Source organism: Calliphora vicina, chromosome 5 (genome assembly GCF_958450345.1).
Source record: "Calliphora vicina chromosome 5, idCalVici1.1, whole genome shotgun sequence".
Lineage (NCBI taxonomy): Eukaryota > Metazoa > Arthropoda > Insecta > Diptera > Calliphoridae > Calliphora > Calliphora vicina.
The window spans coordinates 17,513,916-17,535,589 of record NC_088784.1 but is presented as its reverse complement, the minus strand read 5'-3'; the positions used below and the strand labels follow the sequence as shown (position 1 = coordinate 17,535,589).

General features: G+C 30.5%; 1 protein-coding gene across 1 annotated transcript in view; it reads left to right on the top strand.

Moving 5' to 3' along the window:
* The window catches only part of LOC135960972 (uncharacterized), a 37,778-nt gene extending 17,250 nt beyond the window's left edge, over nucleotides 1-20,528 (top strand). Inside the window, exons 8-11 of the mRNA XM_065512404.1 lie at nucleotides 9,085-9,120; nucleotides 19,891-19,935; nucleotides 20,186-20,239; nucleotides 20,306-20,528. Of these exons, the coding sequence (XP_065368476.1) occupies nucleotides 9,085-9,120; nucleotides 19,891-19,935; nucleotides 20,186-20,187 (83 nt within the window). The 3' untranslated portion in view covers nucleotides 20,188-20,239; nucleotides 20,306-20,528. The remainder of the gene's footprint in view (nucleotides 1-9,084; nucleotides 9,121-19,890; nucleotides 19,936-20,185; nucleotides 20,240-20,305) is intronic.
* Nucleotides 20,529-21,674: the final 1,146 nt, after the last annotated feature.

The window sequence follows — 21,674 nt, the reverse complement described above, 5'->3', positions numbered from 1 at the left end:
TTTTCACATGAACAAAGTTGATGAACGAAAAAAGGAAAAGGGAAAATATTTCATGTGAAATGTTGATTCGCGATAGGGGTGATAGTATATCCTTGAAGGGGTGCTTTAGTTTTGTCCGTTTCATTTTCTACCTTAAAATATTTTTTGATTTTAAGTTACCTCTTATAGAAAGGTTAACTTTGAAAGTATTTGTTTATCAATACTAAACATATTAACAAATGAAAATAATACATAATAGATATTTAAAACTTTGATTTTATACAAAATAATACCATACTGTATGTATAACAATGCTGTAAATTAGGAATATTATAGCAATATTTCATATAAAAACTTAGTGTTAAAATCATTATATATAGGGCTTCGTATTAATTAATTCAATTTAAGCTTAATTCACCAAAATTTTAATTCGTAATTAAAAAATGTCAGCCTTACATTCCATAAATCCATTCACAATATATAATTATTTAGCTTAATGTAGCTTAATTTAAATTTAATTAATTTTGAAGATAACTGATAATAGAATTTATTCAAACTTTGAATGATTAAATGTTTGTTGATTCAAATCTACCATAAATTGAGTTGAAATGTTTTTTCTTCATTCAGTTTTATTTACAAAATGAATTGAAAGACATTTTCTTAAGACTTTTAGTAAAAGGAATGAATTCAATATTATGTCGTAAGATATAAACGGTAAACTGTAAAAAAAATCGTGAAAAGTTTTTTTTTCAAGCTTTTCGTTTATATCTTGGATATGATATTAAATTCATTCCTTTTTCAAGTTTTTTTTTTTTTGTGCAAAACATAAAGCTCTAACTTGTTTTCTTTGTAGTTTCGGGATTCCCGGGAATCCCGACTAAAAATCCCGGGATTCGGGTAGTGAAAAATTAGCAAATTCCCGAGAAATTTGTCCCGGCATAAAAACCTTAAACGTAACATGTGATTTGGAAAATTTGTTTCTTAATTTTTTTTGGCAATTTTTAAATAGATTAATGATTTTTCATATTCATACCACAAGGATGTCCTCTTAACAACTTTTAAGTTTTCTACTAGTTAGTCCAAATTTGTTTTTGCTGAGTATGTGAGCAACTATAGGCATTTTAGCAGGCAAGACGACGAAATGATAACATGTTATAGGTATTCATAGAACTATTTTTTGCTCTAAAATTTCGCTAGTTTAGAAAAGACAATGTTCCATGAATACCTTTATTATTTATTTCTATAACTATGATAACTAAACGTTTCATTCTATAAAAGACAATGACGATGACGACGATGATGATGATGACGATGATGATATTGATTTTGATTTTGGTTTGGATTATGATTATGATTTTCGTGCTCAATATGATTACGTTTCTGAGGGTAAGTACCTAAAGGTTAATAACACTGTTCGACAATCATCAAAGAGTTTTGAAAGTCCTATATATACATATATATATATATATTTTGGAAATAAATATCCAGCTGTATTGGACAGTTTTTCTAGATCAATAGTAAATAAATGCAATAGCTAAGTATTAATGCGTTTGTTAAACATAGCTTAACACGCTGTTAGCTGAAAGGGCTTTAACCTATGATTGTGTTTATACCCTACACCAAAGTAAAGTATACCAATCGACTTAGAAACTTTCTGAGTCGATTAAGCGATGTCCGTCCGTCCGTCTGGCTGGCTGGTTGTCTGTCCATGTAAACCTTGTGCGCAAAGTACAGGCAGGCAATTTTGAAGATATTTCGATCAAATTGTGTACATATAATTTTTTTGGCCCAAGGACCAAGCCTATTGAAACTGGCTGAAATCGGTCCATTATTTCACTTAGCCCCCATACAAATGTCCTCCCCAAATTGGACTTTATCGGTCATAAATGTTTAATTTATATACACATCTGCTCAAAATAATAGATACACCAAAATTTATTTTTTAAAAACGAAAAAAAATAATGGTATATTGTAAAATTATAAAAAAAATTCAGTCGATTTTTATTTATAGTTAAAAGGAGAGTAAAAAACAAAAACAAAATATTTCATAATTAATAATAAATATTATAAAGTAAATTAAATTTCTTAAATTTCGAAAAATTTGGTGCTCATAATAATAGATACATTTTTAAAAATTCTTATTAAACAAAAGCTAAGAAATTTTATCTTAAAAAAATTAGTTTATTATTAAAGTAAAGCTAGTATCCAGTATATCCACCTTTGTTTTGTAAAACTTTCTCCACTCTTCTGGGCATACTGGATATCAAGTTCTGACACTTCTCCAATGGAATCTCGTACCATATTTTTTGCGTTTTCTCCCATAAATCGTCTTTATTTTTGAAAACTTCCTTCGAAAGCCTTATCTTTAATTCACTCCACAAGTTTTCTATTGGGTTTAAATCAGGGGATTGGCTGGGCCAGCTTAAAACAGGTACGTTATTCTCCAAGAACCAGTTTTTAACTAATCTTGAACTATGTTTTGGGTCGTTGTCCTGCTGGAATGTCCATATTAATGGCATATTTTCCGATGCATATGGAAGCATTACGTTTTCCAATATGTCTCTATACCCACTAGCATTCATGGTATCTTCTATTCGGAATATCGGACCAACACCATTCCATGAAAAGCAACCCCAAACCATTATGTTTCCCCCGCCATGTTTTACCGTCTTTTTTGTAAATTTAACGTGGAATTCTTTTCCTTTTGGTCGGCGTACATTTCTTTGGCAGTCGTTTCCAAACAAATTTATTTTTGTTTCGTCGCTCCATAAAATATTTCTCCATTTTTTTTCGCCTTCACACCCGGACCATTGTAAGTGCTCTTTAGCAAATTCTAATCTTGTCTTGATATTTTTTTGGCGCATTAGTGGCACTTTTCTGGCAATTCTTCCCGGCAATTTAGCTTGTAAAAGACGACGACGAACTGTTTGTGGACTGATTTCGTTACATAGCTCCGCAGAAATAGCTTTCGATGATATGAAAGGGTCTTTTTTAACCATAAGGACGATCCGCCTATCTGTTTCTGGACTGGTTTTCTTTGGTCTACCGCGAGTTTCTCTTTTTTGTTTTTTAGATAAAGCATTTTATACAAAATGTAAAGATCTTCCTATGCTCTTTGCTATTTCCCGTAATGATTTTCATTGATTTCTCATCGTTTGAACAATTTTTTTCTCATCTTCGGTACAATGATGATTTCGTCCCATTTTCTTCAAAAGAGTCCTATTTTTTATAAAATTGTTGCTAAAATTTAAATTATACTTACTGTTTCACGTAAATAGGAACAAAAAATTGCACAAAAAAAAAATTGTATATAAACAAATTACAAATTACTGATGTGTATCTATTTTTATGAGCAAATAATTTTTTGTAATTCAAATAAATTCGTTTTTAAAAATCAACATGAAAGCAAATAGTTGCCAGATTTTTGACTGACATGACATTGCCAGATAGAAATTTTAATAATATGATGTATTCTTAACGCTTGCGAGGAAATTTTCAATGTTACCGCCATTTAAATTTTTTCCAATTAGGTGTATCTATTATTTTGAGCAGATGTGTATGTATCTCCACAAATTCCGCTCCAAATAAGTTTTATATATACAAAATTCATGTCATCAAATTTTGTTACGATCGGACCATAATTAGTCATAGCTCCCATATAGACCCGCTTCCGAAAATCACATTAACGTGCATAAATCGCTTAAAAATGTTGGTATACACACAAAATTCAACATAAAAAACTTTCATATAGACATAAATCACACGACCTAATTTCATGGTGATCGGTCCATAATTGGTCATATCATCATATAAGGCCCACTTCCGAAAATCACTTACGAATATTATTGTTTTTGTAAAGAAAATTTTTGCTCATATACTTAGTGTAGGGTATTATATGGTCGGGCTTAACCGACCATACTTTCTTACTTGTTTTACTTATAGATTAAATAATGTCTAAATAGCATTGCCAACCATTTTTTCAAATCACATACAATGAAATTCCTACTAAACATTTTCCTATAAATATGGAAATACTTTAAATTTTATAAAAAAAAATCTCCATAATATTGGATGTATAACTTTAAAATGCGGGTTTCTTTAAAATTTTTAACTTTTATTTTTAAACATTTGTAAAATATTAATTTATTCAAAGTATTGGCCATTGTTAGCATTCCAAATGATGCTTCTTTAGAATCAGGAGGGTTCTCCCTAATTCGATTTGAAATGAAACCTTTTCGAATTACAGTGGTTGACAAAACAATGGAAACTTTTCCAAATATTCCATATGTAGCCCAAAATTTAAAATATTTTTTTAAAATAAAATTTTTTTTTTTTAGTATTTTACTTGTATAGTTTTATTTATATAAATTAACTGAAAAACAAACAACATAATTAATTATATTCTGAAAAAAGGGAACAAAATTCAAAATATTCACTATTTCGCTACTGACAAAACAATGGAAACTTTTAATCTTCAGCAAGAAGTGTAAAACGAAAATAATATTTAAAAGAACGATGTAAAAAGCAACCTGTTTACAGTTATTTTATTTTTAAATTCTGGTAATTTTTCACAATTTCTTTTTCTAAGTTTTTCGCATAATTGCTTTTTTTTCAAAGTTAACGAAAATGGCTAAAGTTAAGATTTGTGAAGACTTAAAAAATAAAATAATTAATGATTTTAAAGCTGGTTTAAAACAAAAAAGTATCTGTGACAAATATTCAATAAATAAATCAGCAGTTTCAAAAATTATAAAGAAATTTTGTGAGACCGGTTCTGTAAAAACTCAACATTTAGATGGAATACCTCGTAAGACTACTCCTAGACAAGATAATTTAATAGCGAGAGAGTTCAAGAAATTCCCAAAACTAACTCCTCGACAGGTTGTTAATAGCCTAAAATTAGAAATAAGTACCCAAACAGTTAGTCGCAGGGCAAATGAGGCTGTTCTTGGTTGCTATCGTCCTGTAAAAAAACCACTCATTTCTAAAAAGAACCGTTCTGCTCGTCCACAATTTGCCATGGATCATTTAAACTGGTCGATACAGAAATGGAATACTGTCCTCTTTTCCGACGAATCCAAATACAATTTAAGAGGCAGTGATGGGAGAACATTTGTAAGACGACCAAAGGGAAAAAGATTGGCGGTGGCAATATTATGGTATGGGGATGTTTTTCAGGGCAAGGTATGGGCCCAATTCATATTATAAAAGATACCATGACAGGTATAGGATACAGAACCATATTAAACGATGTTATGTATCCATACGCTGAGGAAAATATGCCCCTAGTTTGGAGATTCCAACACGGCAACGACCCGAAACACACCTCTAGGGTTGCAACCGAGTGGTTACAATCCAACGAGGTACGTGTTTTGAAGTGGCCAGATCTCAATCCCATAGAAAATCTATGGGAAATTGTAGATCGTAAAATAAGGACCCAAAATTACACCAGGAAGGAAGATTTATCGGAGGCGGTTATAAGGGAATGGCAAAATATTTCAAAGGAGACCATTGACTCTTTAATTGGTTCAATGCATCGTCGATGTATAGCAGTTATAAAAAATAAGGGATAACCAACAAAATATTGAGTTATTGCAAAGTTTAAACCATATTTGTTGAAATAATACCTAAGTTTCCATTGTTTTGTCAATGCCGTAATAAAGAAATCTTTTAATTTTGTTTTCTCATTTTTAGAATTTAATTAATTATGTCCTTTGTTTTTTGTTAAATTAAATTAATAAAAGTATACAAATAAAATACTACAAAAATTTTAAAATTTTTTAAAAAATTATTTCAGATTTTAGGCCACTAATGAAATATTTGGAAAAGTTTTCATTGTTTTGTCCCTAGCTGTAGATGGGAATTAGATGCCATTCGCAAATGTGAATAATCTTAAAAAAGTGAACTGGTCTGGTTTTAATTAGTTCATATTATCGCTAGTGTACAATGTATTTAGCCCACATTTTCGAACATTTTCGTTTTTGTATTTAGTTACGCAGTAAGAGCCTATACTGTCAGTTGACTCCTGTTTGTGTTTAACAGCCATTGATAGCAGACTACCGCTTGAGGGGAAAATAGAAAATAGTGAATTTCGTGTGCTCCCTAAGCATTATTTTTGGGAACTCTGCACCATCAATTTCAATGGTAAAAAAATGGTTTACTGAATTTCACGAAACACGAAACAATTGAAAAAATTCACATGGTATTGACCGATCGGAGATTAACAGTGCGAGAGATAGTGGAAGATCTCAGGCATCTCACATGGCTCAGTGGTTTTCATTTTGAATGATTACTTGTTCATGAGAAAGATTTCCGCAACATCGGTTCCGCGTTTATGTACAACTTTGCCGGAATTTTTTATCGTTGATCAACCACAATATGTACAAGTTTTTGTGCCGGTTCGTAACCGTGTATGAAACGTAAATCCACCACACCAAACCAGATACCAAACAGCAGTCAAAACAGAGGGTAAATCGGTCATCAAATACCTATTTTGATGACCTCGATAAATCTTATCTTTGAAAGGAATAAGCCAATTGGTGAAACGTTGGACGTATAGAGCTCAAAGGAGACTATGTTGAAAGCAAAATTATTTGTTATTCAAAAACCTGTGTTTCATTCAAAAAGTCACGCACTCCGATTGCTCACCAAAGCTTATGATGAATGTGTTTCATAGGTTTCAACGTGCGAGTGATGCTTTGTGCGGAGCTACTCAATCCACAATTACAAAACATTTGCAAGCAGCAGAATTCATCCAAAAGCAGGGAAATTGGGTACCATACGAATTGAAGTTGAGAGTCCTTGAAAGATGATTTTGCATGTCAGAAATGCTGCTTCAACGCTAGAAAATCATTTTTGCACCGCATCATTACTTGCGATGAAAAATGGATCCATTACGATAACCCGAATAGTATGAGATCGTATGTGAAGCCCAGCCAACCAGCCGAATCGACACCAAAGCCAAATATCCATGGCTTTGGTCTGTATGTGGTAGGAGCAAAAGGGTCATATCTATTATTAAAACTGCTGAAATCTGACCAGACCTTCACAGGAAACCTGTAACGTACGCAACATATTCGATTGAAGCTAGCATTGGTCGAAAAATGCGGCCAGACATGAAATCGTAATATTTAATCATGACAACGCTAGGGCACATGTTGCAATACCTGTTAAAAACTATTTAGAATGAAGTGTTTGGGTAGTTTTGCCTCTCCCGTCTTATAGTCGAGACCTTGCCCCGTTCGACTACTATTTGTTTGGATCGATGCAGAACGCTCTCTCTGGGATACGATTTACTTTGGAACAGAGTATCCGAAATTGACTTGATTCGTTCTTGGAGCAGTTCTTTTGAGTCGGAATCCATAAGTTGCCAGAAAGATGGGAAATGGTCATAGCTATCAATGGGCAATAGGTAAGGTTTCCAGGCAGCCGAGAAGTGAAGAAAGGAATAGCAGCTCACATGGGTCCAAAGCTATAAGTCCCATTGTGTTACCTTAAAGTAGAAAGTCAGAAAAAGAGGGACAGATAGAAGTGAAAAAGAAAGAAGGGAAAGTTTGAAAAAGTTAAAAGGAAGATGTCCGAAGAAAGAGGGAGAGTGGATGTTTTTAAAAATTTCGTACCGAAGAGTTGGCGGTTATTAGGTCACTCTAAAGAGATCCCCATGTCTGGTCTTTTTAACCAATTAATGCTCCTTATAAAGGCATTAATGCCCTCTAGCGTCATATTCGAGAGCTCTGAAAGACTATTTAGGGAACGATGTCCCAGAAACCTTAAGCGTAGATCTCCTAATGTCGGACAGTGACAAAGAAGATGAAATATGGTATCATACTCCTTCTCGTTTTGACAACTTCTGCAGAAGTCGTTGTAGGGCAAGCCAAGTCTCCTCGCATGGTTGCCGAAATACTTTAAATAAATTTATATTGTACAAATGTTTTAAAATAAAAGCAAAAAATTTACAAAAAAATCCGCATTTTTAAGTCATACAATAATATTTTTCTTAAAATATTCTTCAGTGAAGGGTATATAAGATTCGACACAGCACTCTTACTTGTATATATAAGCGTAGTCGAATTTCAGTAGCCCCCAAATAATAACTTACATACATAATTCATACATCAATATATCCGCTCGGTTCGGTTGCTATTTAAAATCGAGAAAATCGGATATAAGGAAAAAACTAGAACAACCTCGATTTTTGGACTATTTTTGATCTATATCTGGATTACTAAGTCATTAATATAGACAATATGGATATCTAATGATAGATACATATATCAAAGTCCTTTACAATGACGTATACAAGGCCATAGTAAGTTGGACCTACAATGCAAAAAAATGTTTTGTTATAAATTTGTTTGACAATAAATTTAAAACAAAATAATTTTTTTTGTTTTTTCTCATGTTTTTTACATTTTTTTGCACCAAAATTATTCACCCCTATCGTGAAATTTATGTTCCCATGAAATATTCCTTTCCCTCGAAGGGAAAATTGCTATCGTGATATTCCCCTAAACTTTTTATTCACAACAGTTGATTTTGTTCTTAACAGCTGTTTACAAAATTTCATGTAAAAATTTCACAACATGGGGAATTTTTTCACGTGAACAAAGTTTATGAACGAAAAATGGGAAATGGTAACAAATTTCATGTGAAATATTGATTCGTGATAGGGGTGATTTTTTCACCAAATTTTTTCACTCTTAAGCTACGTTTCCGCATACACCGTAATCGGCACCAAAAACGAAATTCTATACATTTGCACCAAAAACAAAATTCGTTTCAGAACTTTTTTCGGTGCCGATTACGGTGTATACGGAAACGTAGCTTAACATGTTTATTTTAGTTCAGAAGAATGTCTGATTTTCTTTTAAGAACGAAAAGTGTTCTATTTAGATTATATTAAGGGAAGATTTTCTTCTTCACGTCCTCTGTCCTCTAAGCTAACAACTTTTAAGTTTTCATAAGAATACAAATTTGCTCAAGAAAAACAGTACGAGATGGATGGTTATTTTTGTTTTTCTGAATATATATATATGTATGTTGTATGTATACGATTTTCGTATTTATTTTTGTACAAAAATATGTTTTCCTTTTACTCCTCCATAGGTGAATTATCCGAAGATGAAGATGAAAGCTTTTTAGGTAAATATTTTTATTATATTTTTATATATTAACAAATATTTGTTTTATTGACTATTTATTTTATTCATTCATTTATTCATTTATTTATTTCGTAACTTATAAAACAAAAAAAAAGAGTATCATCGTAGGTGTAATGCAGCGATTCATGATAAGATATTAGAAGAAAATGATGAATAATTATTCTCATATCACACAAAACATTTTAAAACAAATATACAATCAGCATAAAATTTAAACATAAAAATAATCAAAAAATTAAAATCTAGGATTAGTATTTTGAAATTAAATGGAATCAGTAAAGTAATTAATAAACAAAAATATTTATATCACAACAATTTTAATCCAAATACAAAATCCCTTCATTATCAAATCATCAACATTAAAAAATAAATAATCAAAATGGGGCTATTTTTTTTTTATTAAAATATACGAAAATTGTGAATTAAATATATTTTTAGTAAATTACAAAGACTTGCCTAAAGTTTGCGTTCCAATACACTATAGTTCAAAGTATCACTTTTTCTGTTTGATACCAAAATTGGACCATAGGTAGAAATACTTATATTTTCAACAAATTTAAGACAAAATTAACCCTTTGTCGACCATTAACCCATCAGGAGTAAAATAAAGTAAATTCATTGCTTTTGATTAGAAACTATTTATTTCATATTAGTTTTCAGTCAAATTAGTTGAATCAGTAATTCATTTTGTAAACACATTTGATTCAAAATATTAATTGAAGTATCAGATAAAACTTCCACAGTGGTATAGAAAAAAAAAGAAGGAAATAAATCTGTAATTTCTAAATCCTTAGTCCGATTTGAATGAAATTTGACATGCGCAAAGAAGAAATGTAGTCGAGTTTAAATTTTGACCGCATGGGCCAGCGGTCCCCATAGTAGGACACCTCGCGTATGTTCAACTTTTAAAACGATCCTATTTCTTCGTCTGTGTTTTCTATCATCTGCTTCGAATGTATTAATACCTTGTGTACCGTGGATGTCATTGGTAACCACAGATACAAATCTGAAATGAAAATATAGTGTTTTCATTTCGAAAATTATCTTCCTTTCTTCCGCATTTTTGACATTTTACTTTTAAGTAATTGTAGACAAAAAGGCGGACTTTTGCATCCAATAATTTCTTGCAACCCTTAGGAATAACAGGAGCACACATTTTCTTCACAATATATTTAATAATAGCATCATACTTTGTGTCTTTTGGGCGTTCTTTTAGCCAAATTTCAAAAAGTTAATTTTTTTATAGCACAGTAACCTAGAAAAAATTAAATTACTCAGAAAGCGCAAAAATGCGCAGTATGAAATAAAGTGAAATGAATTCACAACATTTAAATACATTTATTTCATTTTATTTCAAGTTTAAGAAACGTTAACATTTTTTTAAATGCTTCTATAAAGTTAAAGTTTTGTAATCAAAAGAAATTACTTTAAGGTTATGTTTAAAAATTGTAATCTTATATATAAATAGGTCACACGTTTTTTTGTGGTACACTTTTAAGTATGTTATTGTCCACCAATATTGATGAAACTTATATGGTTTAAAAGGTTATTTTCTGTAGATGTGCACAATATAATTTTTTTTTTTAAATTCTTGCCATAAAAGTGTTAAAAAGCGTTTTAAATTTGCTTGAAAAACAACAACATGTTTATGTACATCTAAATACACTTGTATTTATACACAAACGTGAACAATATTTTTGCGTATACTCAAAGTAACTGTATAATTTTGTTATTAGTGGTCGAATTTTGACCACCAGGCGATCCTAGTTTTTAATAAAAGGGAAATAGTTTCCAAATATATAGGAAAGAAAAATTAAGTACTTACACTTCTCGTTGTTTTCCATTTTAAACATTATTTGAATTATTCACACACTTTCCACAATTCACGGTTAAAAGTTACAATATAATATTGATACTATTCACAAATTTTTAAAAATGTATTGAAACTTTGACTTTGAATCCGTGCTGTCAAGCCGTATAACAAAAAATATTGAATAATGACAACTTAGAAATTTGAATTTCGCACGGAAAAAGTGATACTTTGAACTATAGTGCAATGGTGTAATAGGGGATAATCCTCATAAGCTAAAACCATATCTTAATATCAAGTTAAATGTTCTTTCTCTGTTGTTTATTTCCATCTACTTGTATAGTTACAACTCAAAAACATTTCCACATAATAGGGTTGGTACAGGTTAGGCAAATTTGAGGATAGATAGTAAATTGGTTTAAAAACTCTTTTTTTTTTAAATATTAGGGAAAATGTTTACCTCTAACATGTTCTCCCTTTTCACAAAACTTTGAAACACAATTTGCAAAAATGATTCATTTATCTTCATTCAGCGCTTCAATTGTTTGTGGTTTATTCGCGTAAACACGGTCTTTCAAATGCCATTAATGGCATTAAAACAAAAGAACGAGACGGCCAATTGATATCGCCAAACAAAACATTATGCTACCGGGAAATGAGGTTACAAACTAAAAACGCCCTTATTTGGAACAATTCACTTCTATTGATTAGAATGTGGGAATTAATAATGGAATATGACATTGGGCAAATGTCAATGTCGTCAGACGTCCGCTCTATTCACAAAAATTTTAAACACATTTTGCAAAAATTCGTCATTTATCTACTCAATGCAGCTCCAAATTTTATCTTTCAGAACATCAGTTGTTTTTGGTTTGTTCACGTAAAACCCACCCACCCAGTCTTACAAAATAGTCCACTGTCATTTAGTCACAAGAAAGAACGAGGCGGTGAATTAACTTCGGCAAATCAAGAAATATCGCAACCGGCAGATTTCTGTTTAGCAGGTAGGTGGCTCATGCCGCCGCACAGTGGGGTCAAATGCCCTTTATTTTTTTTTTTTTTTTTACGGATTTATTAATATCTCAACAACAATAATAGCGACGCTGGCAAAATTTTACGTGGGTAGCTCTTAGACCAATCCGCATATTGTAAAAAAATTTTAGGGATATAGGAGGGGGAAGTCAATTACCCACCATATAAAATAATTATTAACTGCTATATCTATAGAACTACAATAGTTATGCACACTAAATTTGCTGTGGGCAACTCTAAAAACAATCTACACGTTCCACCAAAATCGGAACGGTATACTAGGGTGGAATCGGGTTCCCCTCATACAAATGAATAATTAATTCTCCTATATCTATAGAACTACATCAGTGAGACACACTAAATGTATGCATGTTATTGGTAAAAAAAACTACCATATTGTTTTAAGATAATATCATTATATTAACTAGTAATGGGAGGTTGAATAATAGAGACAATATAAAAACTACAGATGTGGACATGAGTGATAACTGGCTCCCGAGATAAAACTTTAAAATTCTCGCGATCGCGCTCACTAACATGATTTTTTTATTAAGCTAAATTGCCTGATATCGGATGACTTCGTATTAACCACAAGAAAAAACTTTTAAACAAGCGTATACAAGCGTGAGTGCGTGAGAGTTAAATTGTTAAAATCCCGCGTGTTATTCATTCACGATTAGAAACTCAACGGATGGAAAACTTAACAGAAATAAAGAAAAGTAACAACGACAGCGATAAAACGTTTATCAGAATCGCAAAGTGCTTTTTGTAGGTAGACTTAACGGGTGAAGCTGTTACTAATTTACATATAACTTATGAGGCGCAGCCATGCGCAACCTAATTTTTTCTGAAACAACGCTTAACTGTACAGGCTTTTAAATTATATTAAATTCTCTGCCCAGCTGAGCCCAGCTAATAACTTTATGTCCATTTGAACTGATAAAATCCATTTTTTTTGCACTGTCAAAAACGTTCCATGCGTTGAATGCGTTCCTTGGTTAAAATTTCTCAAGTTGGTACTAAATAAATGTCAAAGGATGACAGCTCAATTCTTGACATTGCATCATTTTACTGTTAAATTAGTTTCTAACCTCTCATACAACAACTGACTTGTCTGAGTTGCTCGTCGTTTTGCTGAAACCAATTTAAAAAAGGCCTGCCTCATCACTAAAGATGATTTTGTTGGAAACTACCTTGTTTCAGTTTTTCTAAAAGCCAATTTACAAATTTCCTTGAGTCCAAAGCGTTGCTCGGTTAAAATTTCTCAAGTTGGTACTAAATAAATGTCAAAAGCTGACAGCTCAACCACTTTTTTCTAAATAGTTTTTAACATGTGGCCGAGCGTTGTCATGATGGAATATAACGGTTTCATAACTGGCTGCATATTCTGGGCGTATTTCGGCTTCAAACGAATCAGTTGCGTTCGGTACAGGTTCCCTGTGATGGTCTGGTCAGATTTCAGTAGCTCATAATGGATAGGACCCATTTGCTCCTATTATACAGAGAATTACCTTAGCGCCATGGATATTTGGCTTTGGTGTCAATTCGGCTGCATGGCCGGGCTTCACATAGGATCTCTTACGCTTCGGGTTATCGTAATGGATGCATTTTTCATCGCAAAATGATTTTTTTTTATAGCGTTCAAGCAGCATGCTTGAGTATTTTGAAAGATCTTGTAGAGTTTAACAACAATCTTCATGGAGTAATGCCTTCAATGCTTGGTCTTCAAACTTTTGTGACTGTCCTGGGCGATATTTGTCTTCCGTGTCAAAATCGCACGTTGAAACTGATGAAATACATTCACCATAAGCATTGGTGAGCTATCGGTGTGCTTCAGCGGTACATTTTTCAATTTAAAGAAGTAAAGCAAAACTTTCCGCATATGAAGCTTTGTTGGCACAAAATCTATTCATTTATATCAGTAATCTTGATATTTTATCATTTAATAGTTAATTTACTTTCTAACCTCAAATTTGCCCACCCATTATAAGGTAGATTTTAGCAAGCAATATCCATAACCAGCTTAGAATTGAGAAAGTTCTTGTTTATATGATTGAACCATATAAATGATGAGTTGAAGATGATAACAATGATTTTTTGAACTTCTTTCACAATTTCTATACGTTGAGTATTAAGAAATAGATTAGGAATAACAAATACAGGTTTAAAACTATAGAAAGTTATTAAACATTTAGACTTGAATGGATTTGAACATAGTTCATTTGCTAAAGCCCGAGGTAGAACTTATTTTTGGATCAGAATTTAGATGGACAACACCTTCAACTAATACGCTGCTTAAATGAAGTTGGATATTAGAGGCTGAAGTGGTAAATCGTTGATGTATATTGTAAAAAGTTGAGGTCGTAGGATTCAACCTTGGGAAACAGCTTTTATTACAGGTAATATACAGGAACTTTTGGGAATGCAGCTACCTCTAGTAGCTTTCATAAATGTTTTCGTGGGTGTTGTTGTAACTCATGTTGTTGGTATATTTGCTATAAATTTTATTAACTCAGTTTAGTTTTCGTTATTATATTTAGATATTGATTTTGATTTATGGGATTTAGTTAGGGTTCCTAATTTCCGGAACTTTTTCATTACCGGGAATATTTTTTGTATTAAATTAAATAATAGGTAAAAATTAAAAAATTTAAATACTTTTATTAAAATATACAGGTCCAACTAAGTTAAATCTGTCAAAAAAAAACGTAATTTATTTCGAAAGAAAACATTTTCCAATCGGAATATATTTATATAAACATTATTATCATTATTTTCTATAAAAATGAATATCCTTAGAACTTAAAATTTACTAGAAAAGTTAATGTTCCTAATTTAAATAAACATTTGTTCTGTTCCTTGTCACACAATGAAAATATGTAGTTTTGGTTGTGGTAACCGAATTTATTGCTAATCATATTAATTAATCTAAACTAGTTTATCGCCCCGGCTTCGCCCGGTAGCATTTACTAATGTTAGTTCTTCAAGTTTCTCCAACCCACTCACACGAGCCTGTTTATTTATTTGCAAATAAAATATCTAAATTTGTACTGCATACTTTAGGGAGATTTTTTATTACAGTTAACTGGACTCATAAAAAAAAGAATTTCCGAGTTTTAACCGGAATTTTTAAATTTTTTTTCTTTACAAACCATCTCCTGAAAATCAGCCAAATCGCTCCAGCCGTTCTCACGTGATGACATTACATACATGGACCATTTCATTTTTATAATTTTTCCCGAATATTCCCGGGAATTTCTAGGAAAATATTAACGATTAGGAACCCTAAATTTTGTTTATACTTAGGGCGGGTTTTTTACTTGATGATCAAATGCCAATTAATATGCAAATTAGTTAATCTAAAAATAAATAATTCTAGTTTAAACTTTGTAGTATTGTCATACAAAGAGTCAGAAAATGTCACATTTTGTTATCAAAATAGTGAGAAATTTAGCTTCAAGTTTCTCCAAAAAATTTCTCTTTACACACCAGCCCCTGAAAATTTCGAAATCCCTCCAGCCGTTCTCACGTGATGCCATTACATTCATGGACCATTTCATTTAAAAATCAATTTTTGGTCAGAAATATGAGTGATCACAGATCGAGCTCCTTTTCTTGATTAAACGCTTATTGGCCAAGTTATTATCTAATTTAAATATTTTGAGTTTTTATATAAAAAATCGATTTTGGTTCAGAAATATAAGTGATCACAGATCGAGCTCTTTTTCTTGATTAAACGCTTATTGGCCAAGTTATTAACGAATTTAGATATTTTGAGTTTTTATATAAAAAATCGTTTTTTGGTCACAGATCGAGCTCTTTTTCTTGATTAAACGCTTATTGGCCAAGTTATTATCTAATTTAAATATTTTGAGTTTTTATATAAAAAATCGATTTTTGGCCAGAAATATGAGTGATCACAGATCGAGGTCCTTTTCTTGATTAAACGCTTATTGGCCTAGTTATTAACGAATTTAGATATTTTGAGTTTTTATATAAAAAATCGATTTTTGTTAAGAAATATGAGTGATCACAGATCGAGCTCCTTTTCTTGATTAAACGCTTATTGACCAAGTTATTAACGAATTTAGATATTTTGAGTTTTTATATAAAAAATCGATTTTTGGCCAGAAATATGAGTGATCACAGATCGAGGTCCTTTTCTTGATTAAACGCTTATTGGCCCAGTTATTAGCGAATTTAGATATTTTGAGTTTTTATATAAAAAATCGATTTTTGGCCAGAAATATGAGTGATCACAGATCGAGATGTTTTTCTTGATTAAACGCTTATTGGTCAAGTTATTAGCGAATTTAGATATTTTGAGTTTTTATATAAAAAAACGATTTTTGTTCAGAAATATCAGTGATTACAGATCGAGGTCCTTTTCTTGATTAAATGCTTATTGGCCAAGTTATTAACTAATTTAAATATTTTGAGTTTTTACATAAAAAATGGATTTTTTAGTCAGAAATATGAGTGATCACAGATCGTGCTCCTTTTCTTGATTAAACGCTTATTGGCCAAGTTATTAACGAATTGAGATATTTTGAGTTTTTATATAAAAAATCGATTTTTGGCCAGAAATATGAGTGATCACAGATCGAGGTCCTTTTCTTGATTAAACGCTTATTGGCCTAGTTATTAACGAATTTAGATATTTTGAGTTTTTATATAAAAAATCGATTTTTGTTCAGAAATATGAGTGATCACAGATCGAGCTCCTTTTCTTGATTAAACGCTTATTGGCCTAGTTATTAGCGAATTTAGATATTTTGAGTTTTTATATAAAAAATGGATTTTTTTAGTCAGAAATATGAGTGATCACAGATCGAGGTCCTTTTCTTGATTAAATGCTTATTGGCCAAGTTATTAGCGAATTTAGATATTTTGAGTTTTTATATAAAAAATCGATTTTTGGCCAGAAATATGAGTGATCACAGATCGAGCTACTTTTCTTGATTAAACGCTTATTGGCCAAATTATTAACGAATTTAGATAGTTTTGAGTTTTTATATAAAAAATCGATTTTTGTTCAGAAATATGAGTGATCACAGATCAAACTTCTTTTCTTGATTAAACGCTTATTTGCCAAGTTATTAGTTTATGCGTTTTTATGTAAAAAATCGATTTTATGGTCAGAAATATGAGTGATCACAGATCGATATGTTTTTCTTGATTCAACGCTTATTGGCCAAGTTATTACCGAATTAAGATATTTTGAGTTTTTATATAAAAAATTGATTTTTGTTCAGAAATATGAGTGATCACAGATCGAGCTACTTTTCTTGATTAAACGCTTATTGGCCAAATTATTAACGAATTTTGATATTTTGAGTTTTTATATAAAAAATTGATTTTTGGCCAGAAATATGAGTGATCACAGATCGAGCTCTTTTTCTTGATTAAACGCTTATTTGCCAAGTTATTGACGAATTTAGATATTTTGAGTTTTTATACGAAAAATCGATTTTTGTTCAGAAACATGAGTGATCACAGATCGAGCTCTTTTTCTTGATTAAACGCTTATTGGCCAGGTTATTGACGAATTTAGATATTTTGAGTTTTTATATAAAAAATCGATTTTTGGCCAGAAATATGAGTGATCACAGATCAAGCTTCTTTTCTTGATTAAACGCTTATTGGCCTAGTTATTGACGAATTTAGATATTTTGAGTTTCTATATAAAAAAACGATTTTTGGTCAGAAATATGAGTGATCACAGATCGAGCTCTTTTTCTTGATTAAACACTTATTGGCCAAGTTATTAACGAATTTAGATATTTTGAGTTTTTATATAAAAAATCGATTTTTGTTTAGAAATATGAGTGATCACAGATCGAGCTCCTTTTCTTGATTAAATGCTTATTGGCCAAGTTATTAACGAATTTAGATATTTTGAGTTTCTATATAAAAAAACGATTTTTGGTCAGAAATATGAGTGATCACAGATCGGGCCCATTTTCCTGATTAAACGCTTATTGGCCAAGTTATTAACAAATTTAGTTATTTTGAGTTTTTATGTAAAAAATCGATTTTTGGCCAGAATTATGAGTGATCACAGATCGAGCTCCTTTTCTTGATTAAACGCTTATTGGCCAAATTATTAGCGAATTTAGATATTTTGAGTTTTTATATAAAAAATCGATTTTTGTTTAGAAATATGAGTGATCACAGATCGAGCTCCTTTTCTTGATTAAATGCTAATTGGCCAAGTTATTAACTAATTTAAATATTTTGAGTTTTTATATAAAAAATCGATTTTTGTTCAGAAATATGAGTGATCACAGATCAAGCTCCTTTTCTTGATTAAACGCTTATTGGCCAAGTTATTGACGAATTTAGATATTTGAGTTTTTATATAAAAAAATCGATTTTTGTTCAGAAATATGAGTGATCACAGATTAAACGCTAACTGATTAAATCTAATTTTGGTCTGAATTAATTCCGCATTTTGCTTTTTTAGAAAAAGCAAAACGTTAGGTTAAATACATATTAGCCGAATAAATCTTTCGTAGTATTCCAAAAATTCGAAAACTCATCAAATTATTATAAGATTTAAATGAAAGTTTAGCATCCAATATGACACCTAAGCACTTAAATAATTTAGAAAAACTTTTTTTAAAGCTTTTGTGGAATTTATTTTTATTTGACATTTTATTATTGTTTAAAATTGGTCAAAAATTAAAATTTTCAAACAAAATTACTTTATGACTATCAATTTGATTTTGTGTTATAGATAATAATGAAACCCTGATAACAATACAAAGTATTAAATAGCATAGATAAATACACATAGATCGGAAAATCTCCTGTCAAAGATCTAACTCAGTTGTCAAAAACCCAAAAAAAAAAACTATGTGAAAACAAAAACAACACATGTATATCTGTGTGATTATTTTGAGTAATTTTACAACACAAATATTTTTTCAATAGCTGTTTGTAATTTCGGATTTATTGCTGCGTTTATTCCTCCAATATTGGCCGCTACTCTTAATTAAATCTTCAATCTTCAAGTCAAAAACTCGCCTCTAGTATTTTAGATTTTTCAATTGTTTATGTTAATTGTTTAAATAAATAAATTTACACTAGTGTAACACGAATAGATTGGCAAGTGTTAATGTTTGTTTTTATATCCTTCACCATGAGTGGTATAGGAATGACCGTCAGACTGTCTGTATGTTGAAATCAACTTTCCGAAGCCCCTAAATAAATTAGTTCCGGGTCGGTTACTATTTAAATTCGGGAAAATCAACCCACAAAATGACTGACATATAAGCAAGAAAAACCACGATTACATAGACATTCAAAGACCTTTCCAACAACTTACTAATAAAGCCATATAAATTCGGGGCGACAATAGGACAAAATTGGAAAAAATATTTTTTAACGGAAATTTTTTCATCTGGGGCCGAATTACCGCATTCGATATCGAGTAAAACTGTGATTGTAATTTTCTTATGTGGAATTCGATATCGAGTAGGAAGTTTAGTACATTTTATTATAATTTCGATATCGAAATCATTACCGCATTCGTGATCGAATGAACTATCGTATCGAAAAATAATTTCGATATCTTAATTATAACTAAATATACTAAATTTCATGCTCGATATCGAATGCCGTAATCTCAAATAAGAAAATTACGATCAATTTTACTCGATATCGAATTCGGTAATTTGGCCGCTAAAACATTTTTTCACCAAAATTATTTTTTTTTCAACATTAATCTTGAAGTATACTTAGGTGAAGGGTATATAAGATTCGGCACAGCCGAATATAGTTAACTTACTTGTTTTATTTTAATAATAATAATAATATATTATTTAATTATATTTATGTTTAAAAAGATTTGATTTTAAAAAAACAACACACTAATAAAAATCTGTTTATTTTTTTGTTTTACAGAGAACGTTTTGTTGCTTCAGTACGCCTACGATCCATATTTTAATTGTAAGTAATATAATTATAAACACATAAGCGGTATTCACAATGTAGAGTACTTGGCCTGGCCTGGTAATGTAGTAAAAGAGCACAATATCAATAAAAAAATAAAAACAAAATACATTAGAAATTGAAATGTTTGTCAATAAATAGCTTTTCTGCTTTTTTACTAGGGCAAGTACTCTACATTGTGATACCGCTATACAGTATTTACAGCAGAAATAATATAAAATTTCCTTATATTTGTTTAATATTTTAGAAAAGAATCTCACTGATACCTTTATAAAGGCTATAAGCATTATTTACAAAATATGTAAGTATACTTACTATACTCTATAAAAATATTCTTACATAACATTTCTGTTTTTTTTTTTTTCAGCAAATAAATACATTATTATATCTACATTAGTTTTAATATTTTAAACTTTGCATTATATAATTTCATTTAACAAAACTTTAAGTTTCTACCTGTTTAAATTTTATTTAATGAATTGTTTTATTTTAATTTTAAATGTTTGTCTTTAAAGAACTGAATTGAATTGTTAATCTTAATCTTACTTTATTTTTAATTACAAATATAAATTATATGAAAAAAACTAAAATTTTTTAAGATTTGTATCTTTTTTGTTTTAAATGGATACGTGTACGAAGAATTTCAAAACCACGGTTGCGGTTTTAAAAAATTGAAAACCGATCGGTTTCGGTTTTGAGATACAGGCCTGTCACACATTTTGTTCGGAATGATTTCAATTCCGTAGTTTTTATTCCGATCGATTTCGTTTTAGGTTCTTCAGATTCCGTGTAATTTATTAATTCCAAAAATATTTAATAATTCTATATTTCTGATTTAAATTTGAATGCGTTTTTTATATTAAAACAAAAGGAAAGCTTTTGGTACAGAAATTGATTAAAAATTTTAGAAAAATCAATAATTACAAAGAAATATCAATTCCACTTTGAAAACTGAAAGTGGTTTCATTCCGAAAGAAATTTTCGTTTTACTTTTTCTGAAGAAGCAAAATACGGAATTAATTCCACTTTCGATCGGAATGGAATTCTGTGACAGGTCTGATAATTTGTTAAATATTAAGTGTTATAAAACCAAAATCAGTTGATAATATTGGAAATGCTATACAAATTTAAAATTCAAACTTGATGGGGTTCAATACGATAAAGAAAAATTTATTTTAATGGTGCTCTTTTAATATATTAAATTAGTTATATTAAATTAGTTAGTTAGTTATGCTTTTCAGTAAAGAAATAATCAAGAATAGGAGACTCAATGGTATTATGATAGCAAAAAAGGAGAACTAAACCAAACAAAGGAGTACTTTTTCGTTCTTCAAAATGGTACACATGATTCTGAATGAACCTTTACCATTTTCTATAATGGAGCCAAATTCATGATGCTGATAAATAATACGAAATGTGGTTATTTATGGTACTTTTTTATTCTAATAATACATTTCGAATGAGCTAGAATTCACATTACAATGAATCAATAAACATGAAACTAAAGACATGTTATCCTAAATTAGTATTAATTCACTAAAGCTGGCCACACACGGAATAATTTGTTCGCCTGATTTGTGATTGAAAATTTTCTATTGCTTGTGATTTTGTTCGCGCACAGCTCCATTAACAAGTAACAAGACGTCGAACTCGAACACATCACACAAATCACCCGTGTGTATGCAGCTTAAGGGAAACTTAATAGTACTATTTCTTTCTTCCAATTTTATCAGATA